Below are 19116 nucleotides of genomic sequence, written 5' to 3'. Positions count from 1 at the left end.
TCCTAAGAATTACAATCTGGATAATAACTATAAATTAACATTAAGAATGTCCTAAGTAAATTATCCAGTAAACATGCTCATTTTCTGTCAAAAGCTTGAATAAAAACATTTTATAAAGCTACAGTATTTTTTTTTTTAAAGAATAAACAAAGCTACTGAGTTGCTCATAACTTGAATTAGGACAATTTGTCCAAATACAAAGTTAATGAAGTGGTAAATGAGACCTCTTTTGAGAGTTTATAAGAAATTTTTTCTTTCTCATCTGTGGCTATTTTGGCAAATAAGTCTTGGCAGTAATATTGAACTTCTAAATGTATGTGATACCAAAGAACATCAACAAAAAATTGGAGCCAAAGGTACTGTTGTGGTACCTGCAATAGTACTCTCGCACCCTGCTTCAGCTTCCCTAGAGCAGTCTGTCTTCCTTCTGTGCCACTGGACCTCCAGCCTGTTCCTCTCTCCTCCATCCGTCCGTTCTCTGTTCTCCTTCCCCTTGCAGTGGGAGCAGTGCTGGCTACAGAGCTTCCCTGCTCCGGCCCTGGGGGTTGGAGGGACTGGCAATGGGCTGTGCTCCTTTTGCTTTCTCTGCGTTGGTAGCTTCTCTACCTCTAGCAATGAAGTGGGTCAGCAGAGTGCAGCAGAACTGCTGCATGGGTCCAAAGTTCTCTAGTCTGCAGTGAGAAAGGGAATTCCCAACCCTACCTCCTCCTGCAGCCTCCGCTAAAGGGTTGAGTCCTCCTTTACGTGAGATGAGGTCCTGGTCTCTCAGTGAGGTAGATCAGCTGAGTTATAGACAATAAGTCAGCTGAATGAGGAAGATGATCCTGTTTGTAGACTCCAAAACCCCACTAATATAGGAGGCGTCATGGTATTCTGGTGTTGGTGTTGTGAATGGTTAATACAGTATTGCATTTTATTACTTAGCAGAGGCTGTATCCTCTGGTCAAAGAAAGTTAAATATTGTGAGACATTATGAAGCTTATGAAACGTTGGCCTTCCTGCTCGTGTTCTGATCTGTAAATTATTGGTACTGGTAGCAGAACACTGTATCCACGGCAACGTTGTGTTCAACTTCTAGCTTAATTTACACACATGTGCGCACACAAACAAATAACTTATCTTGCATCTCGTTGGCTTATAATATCAGTAATAGTGTACAGGTGAGGCTGGTTAGCAGTGCAGGTCAGGACTTGGTTTTGCTCTGCCATCATTCAATGTTTCCTCTAATGACTGTAACTGTCATCCCGGTTACTTCAAGCAGATGTCAGTTGCTTCAAGAAGATCTCAAGTTATGCCCTATCCTAAGTTTTGGTTAGTTTTAATATAATTTTGAATTGTTGAGTGGGGAGTGTGTGCATGATTAACATTAGGCTGACATTTTTAGGTTTTGGAGACACTTTAAGTGTGTTAAATTTGTTTACCTCATTTTTGTGCTTATTGTTTTGTTGGGGTTTTTTTTAAGTCAGATGCTGGGATTGGGTCAGTGTGGAAATCGGGTTTCCTGTTTGACTATGAGGAAATCCTTCTATAATAGGATTTAGACAGATTGCAAGGGAGAACAGAAAATATTTTAATAAAGGGATGGCATGACAGAATGGCAGAAAAAGGCTCGGATGAGATCCAACAATAAAGATGTTCAGGCATATACCCTCTAGGAAAGGGATCTGGGGAATTATTGTGATGAAATCTTTAAAGCTGTGAATCTAAATGCAATTTAAGAAGGAAAAGTCTGATCACATTATTTTTCTGTCTACAATGATTTTTAAATAAAATTACCTCTTGGAAAAAAGGTAGAGGTAAAGGCATTCTTGATATTTCTTTTTGGTTTCTTGCTGTATTTCATTCTCCTAACTTGTGCTTCTGTGAAAGAATTTCTTTCTTTGTCTTCTCTTCATTTATTAACTCCTCTCAGCCTAAATAGATACTGGTCAGAATGATGGAAATACTTTGGAAAAAAAAAAAATTTTTTTAGGTCAATGAAGGCAGCTCACTTATCTAGCACTAGTTTTGTTTCAACAGAGGTGTGTAAAATAGTAATGAAGTGAAAAATGTCACTGTATTAAAATGCATATATTGAATGTGCATCAGAAAAAACACATCAGTTAATCTATTGTTTATGCACCTTCAATGTCTTTGCTGGAAATTGCTTAACTGTTACACGTTCTTCAAAGTTGTAAGTTTCCACTTGACCTCAGATTTTTGGTTATAGGAAAACTCTTATGTAACAGGTTTTTTTGGTATATGACAGTAGCAAATTAATCACCTTTCTATCTTTTAGTATTTATACAGACCCTATTGCCATAGTAACTGAGCTCTTCATAATTGTTAATGTATTAATCCTGAGAACATCCGTGTGAGGTAGAGAAATACTCCTGTTTCACACGTGAGAAACTGAATCATAGGCAGCTAAGAGATTTATCTGTAACCCCACAGGCCAGTGGGAGTGGGGTTCTGCTCTCATTTCCTTACCCCTAGAATAGTGTTGTCATCTTTGAACTGTCCTTTCTCTGCACAGCTTTCTCAGATTAATGAATTTTAGTGAAATTGGCTGCAGCCATCTGGAATATGCTCATTTGCATACAAGTTCTGTGTGGCTGTCATTATTCTGCACACCAGGATTAATGAACTCTGAAGATCCAAGGAAAAGAAATGTATGGACTGCTACTGCATATTCTCAGCGGATCATGAGATAATTTTTTCTTCCTGTATATCACAATACCAAGCATTGGCTACTTTTGACTCTACTACTACTGAGCACATTAATTGGCAATATGTGGTCCATACCTCTGTGTTGACAGAGCAGACACCGATTTGTAATACATCTACATTTGTAGGCTGATTTTGACCTTTGAAACTTTTCAAGTTTGTCTTTGGAATTTTTGTATTTGGAATGCTCTGCTATTGTTTGTTTTGTGGTGTGTTTCTTTTCTAATTTTTAGACAGAGCATACTTCACGAGCAGAAAGGAAAAGACGTGATTCATTCGGGATGTTTGACGGTTATGATAGTTGTAGTGAGGACACCAGCACCAGCTCCAGTTCAGATGAAAGCGAAGAAGAAGTTGCTCCTTTGCCATCCAGTCTCCCAATTATAAAGAACAATGGGCAGGTCTATACTTATCCAGATGGCAAATCTGGCATGGGTAAGTACATGGGTACAAAGACTTTGCCATTTATGTTTTTCAGCATATGTTATGAATTTGTGTGAGTCCAAACCCAAATGTTGGGCAAATTGGGTGAGGGTAGGGTGGTGGTGGTGGGGGGGGGTTTGTTTGATTTGTTCTGGGTTTTTTTGTTGTTGTTTTTTGTTAAACTGAAATAAGATAGAATTCTTATTCCTCTCATCAAATATATGTGGTATAAATGCACTTGTATATGCATGTCTAATGTACATTCTTTTTGGCCTTTGAGCTATGAGGAAGATGTCAAGGTATTCTCTCTATTCTTTATACTGTATGTAAAATATATGAAGATTAAATTTCTTTCTATACTAGGAAAACTTCATTACCACTGCTTCCTAAAGTCTGTCAGTATATACCTGTTCAATGTGCACTAACTATGAACTAGAGTATTCTGGAAAAAAAGGAAGGTTGCTTTTGCCATCACAGAAAAAATATTTTGGCCGGAGTTAATACTGATTAGTAGAGCTCTCTCTGGGTAGAATCTTGGTATTGTCTCATTGGCATAAGTGGGTCGCAAACACTGTTTTATTCAATGTAGAAAAACTCAGTGGGAGATGCTGTCAGCTTATAAAGCATATGATTACAGGTAAACGAGGATATTGATGGGCTTAGGGTACTTTGGATAGATTAATTTTTTGATTCACAACAGAGGTCTGATTTTATTTCACTTTGGAAATCCGGATTGGCAGGCCTAGATTCAAAGCAGATGTTTCTTTGAGAAGGACCATGAAAACACAGAAATTGGCTGTAGCTGATTGAACTGGTTTGTTCACTTCTACCAATGGTAAAATTAATAGAAGAAAGAAGAAACCATTTCACTTACGAACTTGAGGTTCGTAGTGTTTCACTGACATTGGTGGAATTATTCTTTTTTTAAGTGTTTTTTGTTTGTTTGTTTTTTTTAATTCTCTTCAGGGTCAAACCCTAAGAAACTGCTCAGCTTGGTGGTGCCACCTACAGGACCTTTTGCATGTCATCTTTGTTCTGAGTTTTTTACTGAAGTCTTTATTACACTTTTAACATTTTGCTCTTTCTCTCCTTTGATTAGCTACATGTGAGATGTGTGGAATGGTTGGTGTCCGTGATGCTTTTTACTCTAAAACAAAACGCTTCTGTAGCGTGTCGTGCTCTAGAAGCTATTCATCAAACTCCAAGAAGGCCAGCATTCTGGCCAGGCTTCAGGTAGCGGTACAGAAACCATTTTCTTTATATACTTGTCATAGTCTGTGTTTGTAAAATGTATCTGTTTGGTCAAAATTAAATGTGGTGCAATATTTTAAAATAACTAAATCAAGTTTCTCAAGAACACATTAAAATTTTCACGTAAATAATTTTGTAAGCTAAAACTCAAAACCATATCACTGCTGAACAAATTCCTTTGCTCAGCAGAGCAAATTACAGAGAATATTGACTCCTTATTTTAATTTTGCTGCAGTGGCCCGCTTACATCTGCAAGAAAAAGAAACATCTTCAATCTAAATATGTAGTCATTTGAAAACCCATGTATTTCACCCCCAAGATGCTTTCTGGCTTTAGAGAGCATAAAGGTTTCTTTAGCATTGCTGTCTTATGTTTTTGAGGGTTTTCTTAAGTAACTATTAGATTTACAAAATGAGTTTTGGTCTATTCATTTAGAATATCGATCAACTAATCATAAAGTATTTTTTGTAACATTCAGGGGAAGAAATGGAAATGTCAGGAAATACAATTTTATCATATCTCATTGCTATATGCAACCAGTGCCAAGAAATTGCATTGGTATGAATTAGGTTAAAGGTTCTTCCTTTTAACCAGCTTTTAGAAGATATCTTTTTTCAGATAAAGAACAACTGAATCTGTATGCTCTTGAAGTTGGAATACTGGTACAAAAGTAATCTTTTGGGCATTCTCTTGATACTGTTTTTCATGTATATAAGTTTCTTTAATATTGCTTGTAGCTTTGTAGTACTTCATTAGTCAACTTACATTCTGTATTATTCTAATTTAAGCATTATATCTACCAGAAAAAAAATGCTTGGCAGATTATTTTGAAAATACATTTTATAATTTTTTACAGTGATTTTTGCAAAATAGCATGAGGAATATGCCACAGACCTATATACATTTCTGGTGGGAGTTTGGAAAGACTTTATTTACTTAGCTTTTTTTGTTTTAGGGTAAACCTCCGACAAAGAAGGCTAAAGTTCTACAAAAACAACCCTTAGTGGCTAAATTAGCAGCATATGCACAGTATCAAGCAACTTTACAAAACCAGGCAAAGACTAAGGCAGGTAATGGCGTATAAACAGAGCTAAAACAAGTTCTTGGTAGTGCAAGATTTGTGGTTTATTAGCAGTTTCCTAAATAAAATAACTTTCTCTTAGCAGCTGTCCCTGTGGAAGGTTTCAGCTGGGGTAACTACATCAATAGCAATAGCTTTACAGCAGCTCCTGTTACGTGTTTTAAACATGTAAGTATTTTTTAGTAAGTTTATTCTGTGCGTGTGTGTGTGTGAGATATAGATATATGTAGATAGATATATATAGATACATATATTTTTTATTTAATCAGGAAAAAAGGTGAATAATATTTTGATTCATTTTTACAGTACGTTCATATTCAAGCGTGCATCATAACTTTGGAAACTGACTTACATTGTAAACTCTGTTAGATTGACTACTTTTAAGCTAAATATGTATGTTTTTTTCTGTCCTTTAAAACCATTCTGAACACCATCAGTTGCTCATCATACATGCTTTAGTTAACAAAGAAAAAAGTAAAAGGACGACTCTGTGAACTTGTGAAGTTTTTTCCCCACATTCAATGCAAAAAATCATGGAATACACTATAGAGTATATCAAACCAACCAGAAAATGCAAATACCAGGTAAAGTTACAAAAGATTAGATTAAATCAGACTTGCTCCAGCATGTAGAACTGATCTTCCAATCACATGTTTGGGGTTTGGATTTTTTTAATCTTAATTTTTAGTGTGATTCTCCCTAGCAGTTGTGCTGCTAGGTGGTATGGAAATGGAGGAAAATGAAGGCTTGTTATAAATCTGAAATTTAAAAAGTTGATTTTCTTCTCTGTATTAGTATTACAAAAATTCCAAACAAAAAGTCTTCAGTCTTCACAGAATGCAGCTAGAGGATGAGGAAAATACTTAGCAGCATCTGTCTTTAATGTGTTTGGTAAAATCCATGTCTCTTAGATTAAGTAAGAACTTTCATACAGAAAGTTTGGTTTTTCAGATACTTTTTTTTTTTTGAAAGCTGAAGTGTTTCAGCTTCTTACAAAAGTTTTATTTTGCTCAAAATTATCTGCCGAAAATTACATTGGAAATAAACATTTTGCTTCATAGAAGTTGTCCATAAGGGAAAAGAGAAATTTATTTTTTGACAAGTTCTGGAATTCGTGCTGAGCGCTGTCATCTCATAAATCAGTAGGAGTTGAGGGCCCTTGGCAGCTGGCACTCTCTGAATAGCACCCTTTATGCTTGGAGGCCTTCCTATTGCCGAGGCCAGAGCCCTGCGTTAGTATAGCTTTGCGAATTTGTATTGAATTCCACGTGCCTAAATAAGCGTGTTTGCACTTTGCTTTCACAATTATGTACATGTTATAACAAGTAATTTCTTAAGTGCATATCAGAAGATAGTGTTTGATAAGATGACTGTGCTATTGTAGCAACAAATGCTTCATGGTGTTTGGTGTACTTAATTAGGACACAGATGCAATAATTATGCCACTTGTATTCTATATTATAACATTCCGTATTAAAAGGAGTTATATCTTGTTTTCTTACTGTTTCATTCATTAAGCTGAATAGTACATTGGTAACATGAACAGATATAATACTAATATTCATATTTTACCTTGAAAATTTTTGCAAGCAACATGGCAACAATGTTATTAAATCTGAATCTTGTTTCTCTTCTTGTTTCTCTTCTCTCTGCTCTCCTTTTCTGTAAAAGTCTATTGTTACTCCTGAAGTCTCCTTTGGCAGTTTCTACTTCTTCAGGGGATATTAGTTAGTGTTATGATGGTGTGATTTACATTAGGTTTTACTAGAATTATTTCTTCAAAAAGTGTATTATTTAAACCATTCAGATTCTGAAAACACATTAGTTCTCTCTTCTTTTTAGATCCTTCTCTTTTGTTCTCTCCTGCTTGCTCTCTCCCACTCTCTCTGTCCCTTGAGAATTGAAAGAAGCAGTTTTCTTTTTGTCTGTCTGGAAAGCTTATTGCTATGTTTTGTATGTACTATATTGCTTTGATTTGTAAAAGTGTTGATGTTTGTTTACCATTCATATTATGAATTTCATGCACATGTTCTGTGTGTCCACAAGATCAAATACATAAAGCTTACCCTGCTCAAAATACAGGTATAGAACTGATAGTGCAGGTCAGACTTTCTCAGTGGAGTAAGTTAACTATGTACCTACCCTTAAATTTGTTAGGTAAGTGTGTACCTGGTTATACTGGCTGTATCTGCATGTATATTTGATAGGGAACATTGGGAACAATATTAAAGAAAATGTAAGAGGATTTTGAAATGTGGGGTTTGGCTTGCTTGGCTTTGTATAACACAGCAGATTTCAGTATTTCGGGTCTGTGCCTAATTTTCCCACATCACATAGTTTTTTTGCCTAATGTGGGAAACTATTTCTGCTTCAATTTTAACGTAGACACATTTTGAAACGGAAATGTTTAAGTCTTAAAATTCTCTGTAATTAATTTCAGAGTGTTGTGATGCCTTTAATGTGGAATCCCTGTTACCCTCATTCCAAATTTCATGTTGAATAACACGAATGAAACTCACTAGCAGCACTATTCGATACAATTATGCCCAGTCTACAGTTTGTATACTGAAGTGCAAAGAGAGAAGCTGCCTTGTTTCATGTCGTATAGCCAGCCTATGGCAGACCCAGAATTATGGTCTGTGCACCTTGTCTCCTTTTTTTTCTTAGCTGTTGAATTGCCTTGTATCAGCTATTGATGTGTGTCTGATTATGGAGGAAAGTTCTCATTTGATTTAAGCAAGTTGATATTTACAATATTAGTATTTTGTTACAGTTTAGTAACATACAACATGCTCTATTTGTGATCTTTGTTATTAACTAGCATTCCTGTTTTGTTTTTTCTTCTAAATAGTTTTTACTTTTTTCTGTACTTGGTTTTATTAGCTTAAACTGTTCCTAGTAATGAAAGCAAGTACAGTGCTTTGAGTCATTTGTCAGTACTTAATGTGCAACTTAATGCCCATGATTAATAGTAATATTCTTTTGCACCCATTGCTAATGAGATGCACGTTTTTCTGAAGCTGTGCATTTTTTCAGTCTTTCTTCCAGTTGAATTTTATTCTGAGCTGAAATATGTTTATTCTCTTTGTTTCTTTTGTTATAAAGCACTTCTAAATTCCCTTTGCTCTAAGGAGATGTTGCCAGGATTTTACACTAGGTGGCAGTGCTTTGCCTCTAACTTTTATTTTTAACTCTCTTTTCCCATCGTCTTCTCTGGCGTTACCCTGTAGGTGGGTGCTGTTTACACACAAGGTAACAGCATAGTATACTTGCATTTCAGGAATTGGTAGCATCTCTTTTGCTCTTAAATGCTTGATTGAAGATGCACATCTGAAATCAGGGCCACGTCAGTGCCATCCAAAGCCTTTAGAAATAAGTTATTTCAGCCACAAGTTCTTTGTTCAGCTAGGCAGCCATGTGGAGATACTTAGCCTTTAGGCGTTCCTGTCAAACAGGACCTTCCTGATTGCAACTTACCTTGCAGAGAAGGCAGCTGCCGCTCACAGATAAACCCTCCCAAGTCACCTCCTGGCTCAGGAAGCGATGAACCAGATCTGCCTTGTTTGGGAGTAACGTGAAGCGGATCTCTTCGTCATGAGTCTGAAAGGTAAATTTGTTCTTACCTGTAAATTATGGTTCTGCTAGTTCATACTATGCCAATCCAGACTTCAGAGTTACCCTTCCAGCCAGCACATGAATAAGACTTAGCACTTACATAGTGCTTTGTGAGTTTTTCAGAGCACTGTGCAAACATTGATTAATCACATGAAGACAGAGAAGACATGAAGGAAGATGGCTGTTATAGCCCTGGTTTATCCAGTCTTCCTCCTTTAAGAATTTTCATAAGGAGTGGAAAAGATATACAGTATACCAGGTATACTGTAAACCATTATTTCAGGACAATAATGATATCTGGCTTTTCAGTAGGAATGCTACCCAGGATGGCTCCCTTCTTCTAAAGGGTGAGCCATGTGGATTGGTGTAGGAGAAACTAGCAGAACCAATATTTTCACAGACAAGGACAAATTTAGCTTTCTGCTATTTCCCTCTATACCAATCCATGTTCTAGAAATAAAACTATTTGTGACAATTCCTTTATCATGGAAGGAGAAGTGCTTTGATACACTTTTCTCCCTGAATCAACTGAGTAGATGAGCAGGCAGTAAAATATATTTTGATGAAGTGCAGCTGGGTTGTGAGATTGTTCAGCACTGCTGTTTTTGATTGTTTGGACTCATCTGTATCTCTATACAAGGCAACAAGAGCTACTAAAATATACAGTTTGAAAAGTTTATTTCCCCATTTCAGTCCAAAAAGCTGCAAATGTCAATTTAGAGATGATAGTGAATATGAAATAGGGCTTCATTAAGATGCTATATCTGCATATTTTGCATGTGAAAATAAGTCATCTTTCAAGTTGTTTTTTTCTCTGTCTGCCAGATGGCAGAAAAGAGCTCTACAGTCTAGACCAGTGTAGATGGGACATAGCAGAATATGAAGAGACCAGGCTTCAAGAATAAGAAGCTGGCATACTTGCAAATGGATTTATTTTCTTTAATGGCTAAAACTTGTGGCCTAGCATCATATAGTCTCACTAGTGAAGGGCATCCCCTTTTAAGATACATTTGGTGTTTACTGCTGCTAATTGGCCATTGTTGATTGCCAGCAAACTTCCAGCATTGTAATTTCCAATCATTCAGAATTAACTCAACTTTTCTTCCCCTGTGGCTCACTGCCAAAATTCTAAGAAGTTGGAGGCTATTTGCAGTGAGCTGGTTAAATTCTGTGTTTGAAAAGAGCCTTGTAAATCAGACATAGCCTTAGAATACTGTCTGCCTGTTACGATACAGAATCAGAGGATCCCTTCAGCTTTCCCCATAGTATCTGAATGCTCTCTGAACTGATTAGAATTTACTTCTCTTAGAGTATCTTTACAGTTGATATGACCGTTGTTCTAAACTACCTAAAATCTGAATCTTTCCCTTGTTTGTGGTCTCTAGTTGAATTTAGACTTATCCTTTTTTTTTTTTTTTGGATAACTTTGGCTGGGTAAATTTTAAGGGGTTAGATTTTTCAGCACTGCACACTTCTGATATCTCTACAATACCATCTTTGACTCTCTTTTCATGATGCTCTGTCCAGCAAAACATTCTTCCTGAGATGGCAAACTAGATGTAATTTTTATCTCCAGTTTCCCAAAACCCTTAAGAGTTCATCAGGCTTGTATTTCTTCTTGTTACTAGAACATTAGTCTAAGCTTTCAGAACAGTGCGTGAGGAATCTAGCTGTGCATTTCCCTTTGGCTTTTGTTAGAAAGATGCAACTCAGACTTTTTGTTTGCTTGATGGAATGATCACTTGCGGGTGATATAAAGGCCTGTTCCTCTGAGAGGATGTGAACCCATGGGAAATAAACCCCCCTAATAAATCTTCAGAATACATTCAAGAAATAGCTCTTAAGCATTTTCAGGCAAGTTACTGATTTACAGAGCGTGTACTAGATTTTGATGTCTCTGACAAAGGTATAAATTTTAAGTACCATAATTTCCTTGCAAGTAGAATTGTGGGGGGAATTATACCGTTCTCACTGAAATTAGTGGCTAGCCTCTAGTTGAAACATCATGCAGTAATGCTGATCTGTGAGTATATATAATTTTTACTTGTGCTTTACGGATGTTTACAGATGTCCTACAGTTGTTGCAGGAGATGAGCAATAATAATTGTATGTAATCAGTGCACATAAACTGCAGATCAAAACCAAACGAAGTTTTCAGAAAGACCATTTTCTGAACATATGTTTGTCTATCATGTATATTGGTTTTTATCTATTTTTGGAAAGTTGCTTGTAAAGCACTAATGTAACAAAAATAGTTATTTTTGTGTGGAGTAAATGGAGTGGTGAACTGGTCATTTTTTTTCCCCCTACCTTAAATGATAGGCACCTATGGGGACGTGCTGGGGTGATATCTCAGAAGGAGTGCGAGTGGAGGTTCCAAACACAGACTGCAGCCTACCTACCAAAGTCTTCTGGATAGCTGGAATTGTAAAACTAGCAGGTGAATATATTTTAGTTGAAGTTATTAAAACAATTAAAGTAACTGTGTGAAGGGAGCTAATAATTTAGCGACTAATTTAGTGATTGTTGATGGGGGGGAGTAGAATGTTGACACTGTTAAGTTGTCAGAGCTGTATAACTAAGAAGCTGTATCACTTTTCAGGGTGCTGTCTAGGTTATACTGTTTTACAGTGGCTTCAGTGGACTTAATGTCTGTTTTCTGTAGTGATACTGAGTTCATTAAGAGAAATGCAGGATGAGGAGATAAGAAATTGTACAGTAGCGAGCAAGCCTCATTATACCAATCACTTTTCTTGGTTAAAAGTGAAGTTAAAAATTAAAGGTTTCACAGCTAAAATATGACAAAGCAGAGACTATATGGGTAAAGAAAGAATTAACTGTGTCTTTCCATGTATAACTTCTGAAGGTTTATAGTACAAGAATTTTAGTTATATTTAGAATGTATTTGTCTTATGTGATAGCACATGCGCGTTTATCAAAGTAATCCATCCTGTGCATTGATAACATGCAGCAATGTGCCTTAAGAATGACATTCTAAAAAAGGTTTTATCTTAGAAAAACCAAAGTTATATACATTATGATTGGTAGAGAAGTTTTAATAGATTTATAACCTTGCTTAATTTTGTATTTTTTTTTTTAAACGGGCTTGCTCTTTTTCAGGGTACAATGCTCTGCTAAGATACGAAGGCTTTGAAAACGATTCAAGTCTTGACTTCTGGTGCAACGTTTGTGGGTCTGACATCCACCCAGTTGGTTGGTGTGCAACCAGTGGGAAGCCCCTAGTCCCTCCTCGATGTATGTAAATATTAGCAGTACTGATTGATTGACATGATTAAAAAGTCTTTTTTGATTTAACTAAATTTGCTTATGATTCAGATATCAAAGTATTTTTACCATAGCAACTCTTTCAACAGCTATGAATAAATCATTTTAATGATTGGAAAAAATAAGGACTTGACTCATGCTAAAAGTGTTTCTTGGAGTAGCCCCTGCTATATCAAGGTGGAAGCAGTTAGGCTAATCAGTGATATAAACATGCACTGGTCTTATTTATATTTTGTCATTAAATTCTTTGCCCTAACATACACATGAATTTAAACTTGGGTAGCATTCATTCTCTAAAGAGATTTTGTCATTATTTTCATCCAGACTTTTTAACAGTCATCTAGGTTTTCTTCTTTACATATTCCAGACTATAACATTGTCTCTAATGGACACATTTAAAAATCAGTGGCTTATTTTTTCCCCTTCATTTGCAACAGCCATCCAACACAAATACACAAACTGGAAAGCTTTTCTAGTGAAACGACTTACTGGTGCCAAAACACTTCCTCCTGACTTTTCTCAGAAGGTAAGGCTGATGCAATATCAATAATGTACTATAAACAAAATTGCAACACAGTGTGAAGAGCTGAAATATTTTACAATGGCACATTAGCCCCTTTTATAGTGAAGAGGGTACAGTAGTTTCTTCTCCTAATACAGTTTTCCCTGGAATCTCTATTTTCCATTTATCTCTGCACTTGTTAGTATATGATGCCATTTGAAAAACTCTTTTCTTTGAAAGAAAATATTTTTCTTTAAAAACTAGTTAGTCTATTTTAATTTTAAAATAACCCCAATGAAAAAAAAAAAGTGCTAATAAGATACCCAATGATAGTTGTTAAGGAAAAAGTGAAACTAATCTTGCTAATTCAGGAATGATTTTTATTGTGCATTATTTCAAGGAACTAAACAAGATTTGTTAATACAGCATATATCTAGATGCAATAAAATACCTCATTTTAAATGATAATATTTCTATCTGCTTTAGACTAGATTTTTTTTTTTTTGCTGTCTTTGCTAAATCTTGTATGGCATCTGTCTGTATGGTATGCTGCAAGTTTGTTTATTAATATTGCAAGATGGTGCATAGATTTTAATAGGAATGTAAGGAGTGCTGTATTGTTGTCTTACACTACACGCTAGTATTCCAAAGATTTTTTTTTTTTTTTTTCTGCACATGTTCATTTCTATTTAAAACTTGGCTCAGTTGGAAGCCAAATCAAATTTGCAAGGTCCAAACACTTTGGGGGAGTTCATAATGGGCATGGCAAATGACAGATACTGAATTTACTATAAAGCATTTTTTAAAAGAATACATTTTCACAAGGCAGATTAATATCCATTTCCCTTATTTTCTTTCTTCCTTGGTATTATGAAGAAATATGTTTGTGAGTGGTCAGTTTTAATTATGCTCAAGTATTGTTTTCCATGCTTTTTATAATAAAGTATTTTAAACCTATTTTTAAGTACTATATTTTGAGTGGATGACAAACCAAAAATCTTTTTATCTTTATCATTAAAACTGATTGTTTCTCAAGGTAATTTTATCCATTGTTAATCACTGAACAAACTTTCGTTAAATCAATGGAAAATTCCTTTAACCTGTGTGAGAGCTGTTTATACTGTTGTAGGATCTATTCTACAGTTAGTTTTGTGAAATGTTTCATTTTGTCACATGTACAATAAAGTATAAGAGAAAGCATTTTTGTCACTTTTGCAAGTGGATTAACAAGTAATTGAATTAAATGAAAAGTACTTTGGTAGCAGAAGACAAATGACTAGGCAAAACCAGAATATATTTTTACGGAACCTTTTTTTTTTTTTTTCCTGTTATTTTAAGGTGTCTGAGAGTATGCAGTATCCATTCAAAACTTCCATGAGAGTAGAAGTTGTTGACAAAACACACCTTTGTCGAACACGGGTAGCAGTGGTAGAGAGCGTCGTTGGAGGACGGTTGAGATTGGTATATGAAGAAAGTGAAGACAAAACTGATGACTTCTGGTGCCATATGTACAGTCCGCTAATTCATCACATTGGTTGGTCTCGAAGTATAGGACATAGATTCAAAAGATCTGGTAAGCTTGTTGTTTCAGAGGTGTCGTTGTGGGCAGTGTTGTCTAAGTGAAGCCTAACTTAAGCCATACTGTCCCTTTATATGGTTAATAAAAATAGTTCAAGTAATTATCTTTAAAAATGCATATAGTGGGACTTGGGGGTTTTGCCAACTATAAAGCCATTCCAGTGTTTCAGTTAAAAGTGTTATTAGTGTTTCTTACTGTGTTGGAAAAGCTGGAATAAATTGTAGTTGGACTGTAGTATGTCAGTATCAAGAGACTCATAACCATAAACAGCAGTTAACAAATTGTTTTAAGGATTCTGGAGAAAAAAAATGTCTTTTCAATCTCTTTTTGAGTCTTTTTCTGTTCCATTGAGCCTGTGTCTCCTTGTCAGTAACAGAATTTCCATAAAACATTGCCCAAGTCATGCCTTCAGGGCAGTTATTCTGGTACTTGAAAATTTCCACAGAAACCGTTTATAAATAAGAGTAGTTAAAGAAATCAAGAGCAGTGCTGCCTCCCAGAAATGATGTAAAGCCTTTAAGAGAGTTGCAGGGATTCACCTTGGAAAGTAGGATTCAACAGTTGGCTACAAAAAGCTATAAAGAATATATGCATATGTATATATAAAATAAAATATACATCTCTGCTACAGAGCCTGCTGGACTGTGAGATGATTACATTTTGGAGACATGAGTTCAAAAAACAAGAACTTCTAGCCTAAAAAAAGGCAATGAAGAGCATAAATTAAATTACAGAAAGAAATCAGTAATAAATTATTTCAAGCCTTGAAGTTATGTCTTCTACTGTTAATGTTCTATCATAACATAGAAGTGCATGCAAAATATTTTACTTGCAAACTTTTGCAAAAGCTTGCATGTATTGATAGCAATTTTGTGACATAATCATGCAGTCTTGGGAATATTGGATTTTTTCCTCATAAATGAGGTTGTGTTATAAAAGTATTTCAGGTAGAAATAAATAAGGAAAATGGGTGGAGTTTGTTCACTAGATTTTTGTGGTAGTTGTCTTAAACTGTGGGCCTGCCATAATAATAATGCAACTGTGTAGTACTAGATAACATATTTCCACTGAAACCGTTTATAAATAAGAGTAGTTAAAGAAATCAAGAGCAGTGCTGAAAGTCACTGAAAGGACTGTTCAGACTATGTCAGTACTTGGGAAGTTCTGGCCATCATATTTAGAAAAATGCACTGTCTTTTCCAATAATAAAGCCTCTGACTAGTATGTACCCTTATTCCTTGTAGATATTACAAAGAAACAAGAGGGACATTTTGATGCACCCCCACACTTATTTATGAAGGTAAGTTTGCTAGCAAGAACGCTGTTTTCTCAGAGTCAATTGAGGAGCTTTGATTCCTGGTGTGTCTGAAACAGAACTGAAACTCTACTAAAGTCCTGGGAATATGCCCAGTTGCTTTTTTTATTCATATACTTAACTAACTTGGGCTCTTTGACATAAAAAGAGCTTATATGACAGGTGTTTCAGTCTTTTTGCTTCAATAGTGTGTGGTTATGTATTGTAGGCTCGCTAGATTCTTAGCTTCTGGTGCTGTTTTCTCATTTTTTTAGGTAAAAGAGGTTGACACAGCAGGGGAGTGGTTTAAAGAAGGAATGAAATTGGAAGCTATAGACCCCTTAAACCTTTCAGCAATATGTGTGGCAACTATTAGAAAGGTAAGAAAGCAAATGTCTATTTTGGGAAGGTAGATATGAATCCATTTTTCAACTCATCTTTATTCAGTTTTGAAACATAAGAAAAAGCTCAAAATAAAATGCAGTTCATTCACACATTGAACGTTTACTGAATCCTTCCATTAATTAGTTCTAAACAAGTAATATAGTAAAGGATATACTCATGTAAGTTTTAATTTTGTTTTTAATGTCTGAAAATTCAGTATTACCTTTAATTAGGAAATAACATGCTTGTGAGATTAATTTGCAGGACAATCTTCTGCTAATTATCCCAACTATTCTGCAACCCTGTTCAGAAATCCTCATCTTGCTAACTTGCGGAAGTCAATGAAGATTTTTATTATATATATATTTTAAGGATGTACTTTTTTTCTAGCTGAAAAGGGCACCATCCATATGAAGTCTATTTTAAAAGAAGACGAAAATGTAAAAAGCAGCTTAGCAGCCCAGCATAACCTTACCAATGAGTAAGGTTATTATTTTGATATTTTTTTCTTATTTATGTAGTGCGGAATATCCTTACAAGATAAAGAGTAAACTGAATTATAAAGCTTAAGGGGAACTCATGTTCACAAAAAAACCCTAAAAATTAGAAAAAGGAAATTTTCCCCTCTCAATTTTGTAGTTAACTAAGGTACACTTTACAATAGTACGCATAAAATCTTGGAGACAGGTATGACTTGGGTTTTTTTTGTTTTGTTTTAATTGAATGTCCGTATAAGTACTTCCATTATTATTCAGTTGTATTCACTCTTTTGAAACACGGCATGCTTTCTTTCTAGCCTTATCACACAGTTAAAGGAATTTAATGTAAAATTTTGTTTTTCTTTACAAAGGTTTTAGCAGATGGCTATCTTATGATTGGGATTGATGGCTCAGAAGCAGCAGATGGGTCTGATTGGTTTTGTTACCATGCCACTTCCCCTTCTATTTTCCCTGTTGGTTTCTGTGAAATTAACATGATTGAACTAACTCCACCCAGAGGTACATATAGCATTCTGACCACCTTTTATTTTTCATATTTTTCAGTGATATTGTATATGCCATATGCTTTGTTTCTTAACTCAGTCTACGAAGTTCTTATCACTTTTCAGGACTTTCCCGAGTCTGAAACAAATACTACAGCAGAACTTCAAAATCATCTAAAACAGAGTTACCAAACATTTTCATACAGAAAAAGGCAAACTGAACATCTGATTGGTTCACTGGCTAAAATAACTTGCTTTTGTTATCAGACTTGAGAGAATAGCCATAAGTTGAGTAGTATAGCCATTAAGTGAATGGGAAGTATAAATATGCAAGTCACTGAAAGGACTGTTCAGAATAGGTCAGTACTTGGGAAGTTCTGGCCAGCAGAGGTTTAAAGAACACTTAGAGTGTCAGACTTGGGCTAATTCATAACAATAACAGTTAATTCATTGAAATATATGCACAAACTTGAGCTTCGTGGAAATCTCTATAGATATATACATGGCGTAATCCCTGCTGCAAGAAAAGCTGTCTGTCCACTAGCAGATATGCCTACAGAAGACTCTTATTGCCTTCATCTTTCCACTTTATTATCTTGGTCTAGCAATTTATAAAGAGTATTGTAATTAGTTGTGTAACAGCAGATAATAATGGTTTTCTATGGATTTTTTTTTTCTATATTCTTATTCTAGCAGGCTTCTACTTGTATTTGTTGAATGATTTTCTAGGTAATAACTACACAGACAGTGTAATACAACAAGAAGAAAATAATTTCATAGAGTTTTCCTTAGCACATACTAATGAATCTGTCATCTTTGAGTATGTGGAAAGTCTGTGGTTGGACAGATTCACTGTTATTTTTCACAGTCAGCTCATTTAGTGAATTTATTGCTTAGAAATTCATGGGCATGATCTCATTGCCAGAAACATGAAGAGTGCTTTTTTTCTCTAAACCTGCACACCCCTCAAAAAATATGTGGTCCAAGAGTCTCTTACAATAGTAGTAATTGTAAATTTTCCATAACAGTCCTGTATCATCCACTGAGAGATGATTATAAATCACATGCAATAATCTAAAAGTCATTTGAATGAGGAATTAACAGCAGTAAAATACAGACCATAATGCGCATTAACATACTTAAACATTTTATTACTGATATAATAAGATATAATGATCAAAGCTCCTTAGCTCTTGGGAGGTGTATTCTACTGACTAAATTATGGCCTTGAAAATGGACAATTTCTTACTTCTGATTACCTTAGTTAGGGCCACGTGCCCATGTCTCCAGTACAAGCTCTGAGAAGTTAATTGAGGGAGGTGTGTACAAATTAATTGGTCACACCAGAGAAACTGTACATTAACAAAAAGAAAATCATTGATATACAAAACTAATATATTACTATCTGTATCAATTGTTAGCTATCCAGCTACATCTGTTCATGCAGATATTACATACCTAACTGTGGACACCATTTCCAGATTACATTTAGCAGTATGGATAGCTTAAGTATGTTGCTGTGAGCTCTTTGGACTTTAAGCTTATGGGATCATTCTTTCCAAACATCTTCAGCACTTGCTGAAATCAACAGAAGTTGATGCTTAGAAACTTTCAAGAATTTGATTGCATTTTGGGCTGTGGATGTTTAACTACCTATCTGATGAGTCTTGCCCTGCAGTACTGAGCTGTCGCTCAGTGGGAGCTCTGTACCCCCACTTAGGTGAGATCTGAGTGTTTCCCATAGTTCACTGTGCCATGCCTACAAGCCTGTGATTTTTCAAAATGTCTAACACTGTATACCACTGCGAAGAAACCTTTCAAGCTGTTTTTGGTCCATGAGCTAGAATTTGAGAATTGCTGGTCTAAATTGCTGTAAAAGTCACCCAAAACTAAAATATAGTCCTAAATGTTTTTTGGGTTTTTTTTTTTTTTTACAAATTCAGTAGAAAGCAAAAGCTAAATATATTTAAGAGACATTATTTTCTTCCCTTTATAATAGGTTTTAAGATTGAAA

General features: G+C 35.3%; 1 protein-coding gene across 8 annotated transcripts in view; it reads left to right on the top strand.

Moving 5' to 3' along the window:
• MBTD1 (mbt domain containing 1) overlaps nucleotides 1-19116 on the top strand; it is a 36426-nt gene that overhangs the window by 2793 nt on the left and 14517 nt on the right. For 3 of the 8 annotated variants that reach the window (XM_067308563.1, XM_067308558.1, XM_067308559.1), the window contains 11 exons: nucleotides 2940-3141; nucleotides 4229-4368; nucleotides 5336-5450; nucleotides 5544-5629; nucleotides 11399-11516; nucleotides 12197-12331; nucleotides 12799-12887; nucleotides 14202-14436; nucleotides 15687-15742; nucleotides 16012-16116; nucleotides 16971-17118. In XM_067308563.1, the coding sequence (XP_067164664.1) occupies nucleotides 2988-3141; nucleotides 4229-4368; nucleotides 5336-5450; nucleotides 5544-5629; nucleotides 11399-11516; nucleotides 12197-12331; nucleotides 12799-12887; nucleotides 14202-14436; nucleotides 15687-15742; nucleotides 16012-16116; nucleotides 16971-17118 (1381 nt within the window). In that variant the 5' untranslated portion in view covers nucleotides 2940-2987. Of the gene's footprint in view, nucleotides 1-2939; nucleotides 3142-4228; nucleotides 4369-5335; nucleotides 5451-5543; nucleotides 5630-8945; nucleotides 9069-11398; nucleotides 11517-12196; nucleotides 12332-12798; nucleotides 12888-14201; nucleotides 14437-15686; nucleotides 15743-16011; nucleotides 16117-16970; nucleotides 17119-19116 lie in introns of those variants that run through there. The other 5 variants (XM_013953135.2, XM_067308562.1, XM_067308561.1 and 2 more) reach the window with 4 other exon arrangements.

The sequence above is a fragment of the Apteryx mantelli genome, chromosome 19 (assembly GCF_036417845.1).
Source record: "Apteryx mantelli isolate bAptMan1 chromosome 19, bAptMan1.hap1, whole genome shotgun sequence".
Taxonomy (NCBI): Eukaryota; Metazoa; Chordata; class Aves; order Apterygiformes; family Apterygidae; genus Apteryx; species Apteryx mantelli.
The sequence above is the reverse complement of the archived record's forward strand: the minus strand, read 5'-3'. Positions and strand labels throughout refer to the sequence as shown.